At 36.5% G+C, this 9,546-nt stretch overlaps 1 protein-coding gene across 1 annotated transcript; it reads right to left on the reverse strand.

Moving 5' to 3' along the window:
- Positions 1 to 4,075: 4,075 nt before the first annotated feature.
- LOC146161130 (serine protease HTRA1-like) lies at positions 4,076 to 9,546 on the reverse strand. Its single transcript, XM_083385617.1, has 4 exons — positions 9,316 to 9,546; positions 8,278 to 8,429; positions 7,465 to 7,509; positions 4,076 to 4,503 (listed from the first exon to the last, which is right to left on the reverse strand). Exons 1-4 carry the CDS (start codon positions 9,480 to 9,482, stop codon positions 4,388 to 4,390), a joined length of 480 nt encoding a protein of 159 aa, XP_083241743.1. The 5' UTR covers positions 9,483 to 9,546; the 3' UTR covers positions 4,076 to 4,387.

The following is a 9,546-nucleotide window of genomic DNA, read 5'->3' on the forward strand; positions in this document are numbered from 1 at the left end:
TTTTTAGAAAGACCACATTAAAGCTTGCGTTAAAGGATTGCTTGGTGTAAACTACTACGCTAAAAAGAACAACGTGCTTATTTTATTCTTTGCAGATCGTATAACCATGATTATAGGACTTGCTAATAATCAGCAAAGTATTTAAATAAGACCCAATTAAACTTGTCAGAATAAAATCGAAATAGATAGAATAAGACTTAAACAGCCTTTTACCTAACCCCTTCATCACTAATCCAACTTTTTATTGCAACCTTAACCGAGCTTTCTAACCTCACTCCCACGACAAATAAAGAGTTGAATCGTCGAACAAGGCCTAATCCGTCGGAATAAGTCCTAAATTCTTCCGAAAAAGGCAAGTGGACAAAATAACGCCTGATAAAGCGGAGGACGTTTCAGGAAAATCGGTCTTACATGGACCGTTTTGCTGTCGATATGTGGTTTGAACCAGGGCTGCGGAGTCGGAGTCGGACTCGCGACTCGGGACTCGACGGAGTTTTTTTTTTTGCCGGAGTCGCACTCGGACTCGGGACTCGGGACTCGGGTAAAACCACGTAAAACTACCCGAGTCCCGAGTCCGACGTGCGTATGCGCAGTATCAAATTTTAAAACTGTTAAGGCTGCAAAATGTAAGTTGTAAAAGTCTAATAGCAAATGGTGAAATATTTATAAACCATGTAATGCGGGTGGATCAATTATGACATCAATATGAGTGGATTGCAAAAAAACCCACCTTAATTTAGTTGAGTAAATGGGTAAAATAAAGGCTGTAGAGTAGGGCTACCATATTTTCAGCACCTTAAAAGAGGACATTTTCTTGCCTGCAAGTAAAACGAAAGTAGAACTGTTACGTTTGAAAAAAACGTGCCATATCTAAGTATTGCATTCAGCTTCGAAATTAACACGTCCTTTTCTGAAACACGGATACTTCTGGCGTAGCTCATCAGTAAACAGGGTTTTTAGCATTATAATGTATAGCTTATATTTTGCTTTATTGTTGTCTTAATTTGAAGAAAGCGTCTGCTGACAACCATCTGATGCCAAACAAAGTGGTTCCTAATTTTTTTCAGCCGTGTCCCCCTTGGTAATTTTTCTATGCCTTGCGCCCCTCTCTTTACGAAAAGCACTTTGGCATTTTTTATTAAATATCACTGAGACAACTTGAAAATAGTGACGTTTGTCGTCGGTTGCGAAAACGCGAAAAAAGTTGGGTTTAATTGGCGCTAAACTGTAAATTCAGGAGCATTTTAGCATTTGACACACAATAAATTGCTCGTGCACGAGATAATTTTGACAAACGTGTCGTGAGGGCATTCACTCCACAGTTGTAAGGCTGCGATGTCAGCGCAAATAAAAATGTAAGCGCAAAAATTAAACTTTGTGTTATCGTGTTTTAAAAGATGTGATAATACACAAGAACAGCAGCAATATTGCAAAAACATTATCGATTCGCGCGAAAAAGTTTGAGTCCCCTGTTGCTAGCCTGTTATCCAATTAAATAAAACACGGATAAAAAATGGTTTGACATTTGGCCGGAGTCGGACTCGGGTTTATTTTAACCGACTCCGCAGCCCTGGTTTGAACGACGCCTTTGGGTGTCCTGTTATGGCACCGGATTGTTTTTTTTTTTTTCTTTTCGTGGTGGATTATGAGTGGGAAATAAATTCGGTTAGGGTTACAAATTTTATAGGACTAAGTGATGAAGTTAGGCGTGGAGTTTGCGGTTAGTTAAGAGTTTTATAGGCCTTATTCTGGCAATTCAAGTCTCATTCTGAGTTTAGGACTTATTCCAAAGTATGGGTAGCCTTGTCATGTTTTATTGTAGTCATAATTTGGTCTTATTGCTATTCCGACGTTGATATTAGCCTATTCTAATTTTCCGTCTTGTGGCTGTGTTTTATTATGTTGCCATAGATAGACAATTGCCCTTTAGATATTTTCGCTTTATAAATATTACCGTGTGTATTCATTTAAGTGACAACGCCTACATCAATTGTTGTTTATAGATAACGTATATCGTGCTATTACTTCTGCTCCACTGTGGTCTTAGGGAATCCAGGATTTTTTGTTTGGGGTAAACATTTTGTCGATATGACGTCACAAGTTACGCCATTAAGTAACGTAAGGTCATAGTAAATAATCTTGAGAAGCGTTTGGTTCTTGAACGAACTAGTGTCCTTTTAATCACGCAATTGAAGTTAAGTCAGTCGCGTTAAGTAATAGAAATGCTTTGTTTTGGGTTTGAGTTCGACTTTTACTTTCGTAGGATACTTGACGCAGTTGGCACAGGAAACGATAAGCACTATTAACTCCACAACTGGATGGCTGCATAGAAATTACGGAAAACAGCAGACATCCTTGTTACAAATTTTGGTATGTTGTTGTTGCTCACGAAACAATGAACATATATCGTAAAGATCTTATGGATTTTATAAACAGCAAAAATGTATTATTTACTGGATCATTTGCTGTGATTGCATTTTGCTTTGGTGCTGGAACCGGCGAAGGCTCACTTCTGGTTTCAGAGCAGATGGGCGTTGTCGCTTAAATTAAACGAGGGCTCGTAATGCTGTCGAAGGTAGGCCTGCTAAATGTTCTGAAAGGTAGTAAAGTGTGATCAGGATATACTTGCTGGTCAAATCCTTTTTAAATGCCCTCTGAAGGCCTACCTTTGCCTGTGGGCCTCACATCGGCTGAAAGAAGACTCATAAGGTTGGTCATAGCGTGCATACTGCATAGCCTACTGCAAATTTCTAACAAAACCAAAAAAAATTTTTTTTGCAAATCACGTTTAAATAAAAAAGAGTTCACATTTAAAATTATGGATTCGATTTACGAACCAGGCCAAAAAATATTGTTTTCTATGACATTGGTGTAGCCTACTGTTTATGCTAAAGTCTTTTACGTGTACGGTAGCCTATGTATATTATTTATCAGTTATGCATTGATGGTCATAAAACCTTTAAAGGGCTATACAAGCATTGCTATATACAAACAACCAAAAGGACCACCTAACTGCTGTGTACAGTGTGGAATTTCTTGTCGGTATACTGATTACCTATAATTAAATGTTTTGGTTTTTACAAGAACACTTTTAGTTTTACAACTAGTTCAGTGCGTTTATTGACATGCGAATTTGTTGACGGTTTGCGTAATAACGAAAAAAAAAAACAGATGCGACTAACCTTGTCTTCTCTAAAAATGATACAAATAAAGCTAATTTAGTGTACACAAAAAGCATTTTAAATAGCCTTTATAGCGCAGTGATTCAAAACTCTGATACACATTTCACAAAGCCTTTAAATTATGCGAACAACTTTGAGGGTCGCATATACGCACTTAGTGTTAGTTGTACACAGAATTAACCAGCCTAAATGATTATTTGTTCCAGGGAGTATATGTAGGCGGTGTGCTGCCAGCTATGAACAGTAGGCTACCCCGCGTGAAGTTTAGCGAAAAACGTTTGGAACCAATCAAGTGAAAAGGGTGATGACATTTTACAATGTTAAGAGCAACAAATATTTATAATACTTGCATTCAACAAAGCTGCTTAGAAAAACAAAACATGGAAGAGTAGAAACTTAATTAGTAAAGGTTACACATTCTAGGTAACTTCATATTAATTTTTTTATATAGACTAACGCGATAAATCATTTAACGACAGATTGCCTAAAGATTCCAAAAATACTATTTTAAACCAGAAAGTTTAAATTAGATGGAAATTTAACAGATAGCTGTAGACATGTAGGCGACACAATTCGATATAGCATTCATGGAGAACTTAACTACGTGATTAGTATGCATCTACAGTTAGAAATAGTTTCGCGATTAAAAACTGAATTAGAAAAGGCAAAGTTTAAAGGTAGAGAATTATTAAACTAATACAAATTTTGCTGTTTTTAGCCACAAACAGTTTTTTGATCAAGCGAAAAATACTAATAAGTGACAAAATAAATCACAAATTATCCAAAAGTAAGTTATAAAGTCACTGTAATTTGCAAAAAATCAGGCACAAAGAAATACGTCAGGCACCCAGGAATACGGCTACTAATTAAGTAACTGCGTATTCGTCATTGCAATGTTTCAATAACGGCAATCGAAATCGTTGCTGGCAAAACAAGTGAATATCTCTGAAATTAGTAATTAAGTCGCCAGTCAAAATTATATAAGTGCAGATAGTGAAGAGCTTTGAAGGAACTTTAACGAATTTACCAACATGCGATTTTAGGATTTGTGTTGACGATTACTTCACTTTGCATGCAATTTCACAATCTCCAACAGCAAGTTGTGAACAAATAATCGGCTGCGATGTGATTTTAAGCGGCAGAAGTATTGTAAGGCAGACAGCAGAAAGTGCGTTGTGTATAATGTGGCTTGTATAGGGGTGAGTTTAGGTTTGTCCGTTTTTCTTCTTCCAATCTGCCATATCTTGCTCCCACTGTTTAACTGAGTCTTGCCAGTTAGTAAACGATGTTTTCCACTCCGCGCTGATTCTCTGACAGGCATCTAAATGATAGAAATCATTTTTAATATTATGGCATAGTAATAGGGTAGTTTAAAATGTTAACTTTTAAAGATTATATAAGTAGTAGGCACCTGGTATTAGGCCTATGGGTCCGAATAATGCAATGAATTCATAGAGGCCTCTTAAGCTGGAACTTATATTGGTTTATAATTTCCGAATTGTAATGTCCTGACTAACGGGTATAAAATCAACGCGATAAATAATTCAATGATAGTTGTTTATTCTTAAATGCAGAGTATTCCTAACAAAGCAGTTTTGCAGTATAAACTAAACGAATGTTGTGTTATTGACAGTTTCCTATCTTTGCTTTCGTTTTTTTCATTGTTTCTTTACTTCGTGAGCGAAAGATTAAAAAGCAATTTGATCAAGTAAGTTTATACTTTTCATTCCTAAAACATCTGGGCACACAAAACAAGAACGTTTCTTAGAAACACGAACGCTATTTATTTTAGAGCATGCTTGCTAAAATAAATTTTATGAACTTTTTCAATAAAGAACAGAGCTAGCACTAGATACTTATTCATGAAACTAACTTTCTTTTATCTGTAGCAATAATAGAAATTCTTCCGGTATCACACGCTCGTATTTATTTCAAGTATTTGAGTTGCTTTGACAGTTTGTATTGGCTGTCATTAGAATCATATCTATGCAGTTTGTACTATGCAATGAACAAAAATCAGACTAACTTAAGCGGGCTGTTTGTTCTCTGGCGGCCCTGCGCGGCCAGGCCAGTCTCACGAAATCATAGACCAGTGGTTCTCAAACTTTTTTTTACAAACAACGCAACGGTCCCCCAGCAATTTTTTTAATTGCTCACGGTCCCCTCAAAAGTATACACAAATAAACACAAAATAAGACGTTGTTTTTATTGGCATCAATGGGACGGGTGCACCTGCTTTTTTGATATCAGCTCGGCTATGTTAACCTCCAACGAATCACCTTACTTTAGTGAAGCAATCACGAACAGTTTTAAAACCGTGACTGTACAGCCCACAATGGCAGCGCAACAAGCTTTAAACACGTAATTCTCATTAAGACAACTTAACACTATAACGTATTTCCGGAAATACGTTGATCTAAGGCAGTGGTTTTCAACCTGTTTTTTTTACCACGACCCATTTTAACAACCCAATGTAACTATAACGACCCCCTCCGAAAAAAAATAATTTAGGCATATGTAATACACTTGTGTATGCGCAATAGAACCAAAATATAGAATTAAAAATACCATAAATTAAGATACCACTCTGTTGAAAAAATACTCATTTATTAAATTCATGCGCAAGGCAGCATCAGTGAGATGACTGGTGTTGCATCTTGTCTATGCGTGGCGCTGTTGTTGCCAGAGCACACCTTAGATGTGGCTCTACTTGTGACATCATACCCAAATATTTCTCGTGATAATAATCGCTATTGTGATGCAAAACTAGTCTCGCAACCTTATTCCTGGCTGCTGTTTAAACATTCAACTTTTATTTAACTGTTTAAACATTCAATAATATGATTACAGATATTAAATTTTTTAATTGTCGTCTTCGCGACACCCAGAGAAAAGGCAAACGACCCACCCGGGGGTCGCGAGGTTGAAAACCACTGATCTAAGGCGTACCATTGTTAACACTATGACGTCACAATGGACAATTTAACTTGACGCGTGCAATAACGTTATTAAACAACTAATAATCAACTTGGTTTGAAAAAGTAAGTTGCCTGAAAAGTTTATTGCACCTAAAAAATTTCTTAATTAGGAGCCTCGTATTGATTTTTGTTAGGTGCTTCACGGTCCCAGAAAATGGTCTTACGGACCCGAAAAGGACCGCGGACCCCAGTTTGAGAACCACTGTCATAGACAATCAAAATTTACTAAAGCTCGCAACCCATCACATCACATGTTTGGCATATGCAATACCTAAACGCTATCTTTGTTGCGTTTATTTGACGTTAAAGACGGATAAAGTTTGCCGTACGACAGATAAGTAACCGCTTTGAGCATAACGAAGGACAACACTTTTTGTAGTCATTTCATTACGCAAAGCCCAAACGAATATTTAACATTACTGAAAGCAAACTCAGCGAGCATGTTTGGTAAATAGCCTACGGGCGTTTTCTTATTCGGATATACAGGCCGCAGCTCTCAGCGATTTACCAAGAGTACTCTAAATGTTTTGTCAATACGGAAGTTGCGTTACAAAAAATATTTTTTTTAGTTTGCTACTTTTAGTAACAATACTGTGTATCTTTATAGAATCCAAAACCATCGGCGGCAGGTTTTAGCCAGTCGATCACTGCTCCGCTGACGCGCATATTAACAAGTAAAACTCATAGTTAAAAACATGATTAAAAACCAGGATCAGAGGTTTTGTTTAAAAGGAAAATATGGTTTTTACTCATGTTTTTAACTATGAGTTTTACTACTTTTAGTAATATATTCGCTTAATTCCATAAGGGCAACTGAATCGTTAAAAGCTTGTTTAGATTTAAACGTAGATTTGTATGGCAACTAAATATCTAAAACTATAAATCGAAGCGATTGCCCTCGGGCTTCGCCAACTGTAAGATTGTATATTTTGAAAGGTTAAAGTTTAAACATACGATGATTTTTGTTATGTTTTTTTAATTTAAAAATAAAATATTAGCACCCAAATATGTATCGTTAAATATAAAATGTAGGCCGTAAATTGTTCCAATAAGTGCGATATTCGCACTTATATACAACATGGGACTCGAAAAGTGTTTTACTTTTCCCAGCCCTTTAATAATGTGTATAAGGGCGCTCAACAATAATGAAGAAACTCAGCCCACAAATAACAAGAACACACGTCACCATTATAGCTTTCACAAATTACTGAACTCTGATTATTTATCTTCAATTTTCGTGTTTAGACAACATCGGTAAAACTGGGTGATTTACTACAATAGCTGCGCAACGCGTTTGTTCCAACCTGTTGATGCTGTAGTCGGAGTGGGCGAAGCAGCTGTAGACGCATCTGTGAGAAATCAAACACGTTGTGTCATTAAATTACCACAGCACGTGTTGTTATGACGTTACATTTACGTCACTTATTTAAACACGTTATGTTTTGCATTACCAAAATAAATTTCATCCCGGCTATTTATTTAATTAGGTTTGAAGTTTAAAGCATCAAATTTTTCGAATCAATATCGACTAACATAAAAAAGAAAACTTTGTGCACGCCTATATTTTTTTTTCTTTTTTTGCAAAACCGAACCAAATTAGTAAGCTAACTTATTAGGGATTTAACATAACTTGTTTTCAAAATAACGTATATAAACAACCCCCTTTATTAAATCACTGCCCCCGCAGTGTTTTTTTTTCAAGTTTTTGCGTGTTATCCGATTGCTTTGCTGTTTAGTTGAGCGGCCCACAGTAAGACACTTGATCGGGGGTACGAATTATGGGATTTATCGTTACGATGCTATCGCCATAAATCCTTTAATTGCAGGAAGTAAAGCTTTTTAAGATTTGTGTTTTGGAAAATGCTCGTATCCCTGGCATGTGTTATCCGTAATTTAAAGTATAGGCCAGTAGAGTAGGCAAAAAGCTTTGTTAACGTTACTAATTATAAAAAAAAACAATTATAGGCGGATTGTATGTTTGTTGTCAAACAGCGACCATCAAACTATATATAAACACTTTCATGCAGATGCTCTGGATGCGAAAAAAATCAGAGCAAATACTGTGTAGCCTGCGAAATATACTAACATAAATACAGCAACGACATGAATTCACTGACCGACACAAGTCTTCGGCTCTTTTGATGCAGTTGCACTATCCGTTATTGGAAGAGGATATGAGCATACAAGTCCGGTGCCGCACCTTCCGTAGTCCGTGGAGCCATCCGTGCCACACCTGGAGCCCTTTGTCAGTCCGCATTCCTCACAACAACTGTAAAATCAGGGTTTAAAGGTCGGCAAAGGTCAATGCAAAATGCATGGACTTTTGCTGTTAGGCATAACACCAGTTAAAGTAGCTATTTGCCTGTTTTACTTTCGAAGCATACTGTATTGGTTTATACTTTTTGTCAAGACGACTTTGAGCCTTATACTTCATAGATAGAGACCATCACAATGTGATAACTTTAAACTGCTGGTAAATTTGCTTCTGATTGAATTAACATGGTCAAATCCGAAAAATTCAGGAAGATATAGGCTGAAAACATTCTAATTTTGGGGCAACTCTCACGAAACAGCACGTTTGAGATGCAAATAAATCTCAAACGATTATTCAATAATATTTATTATTTTGCGTATTCCATATCATGGTATTTTTTCAATTTTTGAACTCTCCATTTAAGCCTGAGCTTTCTTAAACGAGACCTGATTTAGCCTAGTTGTGGACAAAATATAAGGCGACACATCAAATATTCCTTTAAAAAATGTAGCTCTTCAAACCAAATAAGGGCATTAACAGGATGGGCAATATTTTATATAGCCTACTCAAATTGGTGTAGTACGTTTTACTTTACACAAAACCTTGACAAAGACTGCCGAATATAGTGACAATTAATTTCCAAAATATATTGCTTGAAATCAAACAGCTCTTCATTAAAATAAAATACTGAAAATATTTGGAAAAAAAGCTTAACCAATTTCTTTGACATATATAGTTCACACTTTAAAAACAAGCGTTATAAAACATTGTTTTCAAAATGTTCTAATATGTCCAGTGTACATGCACTTTTTGCGAAATTATAAAAGAGTAAAAGAAATTGCAGAAACAAGTTCGCGGACCAGAAATTTGATTTGCTAACAACACAGGTAATAGCACTTACCCGCAAGCGTCCAACACAGTTCCAGCCTCACAACCAGTCGGCGCAACGCACCTCGCATTTTCGCAGGTTGGACAAGTGCTCGTTTGCTGACCGCCGATAGTTTGGAAGCAGCACGCAGCAATCAAAACAGCTAGCAGGGAAAATCTGCCCTTTACGTTAGTTATCATTATGATTTGCCTTTATGTGCGATCGTGTTAACCTTAGACGAGGACAAATAATATTATTATCCAC

The sequence above is a fragment of the Ascidiella aspersa genome, chromosome 3 (assembly GCF_963924565.1).
Source record: "Ascidiella aspersa chromosome 3, kaAscAspe10.2, whole genome shotgun sequence".
Classification (NCBI taxonomy): Eukaryota; Metazoa; Chordata; class Ascidiacea; order Phlebobranchia; family Ascidiidae; genus Ascidiella; species Ascidiella aspersa.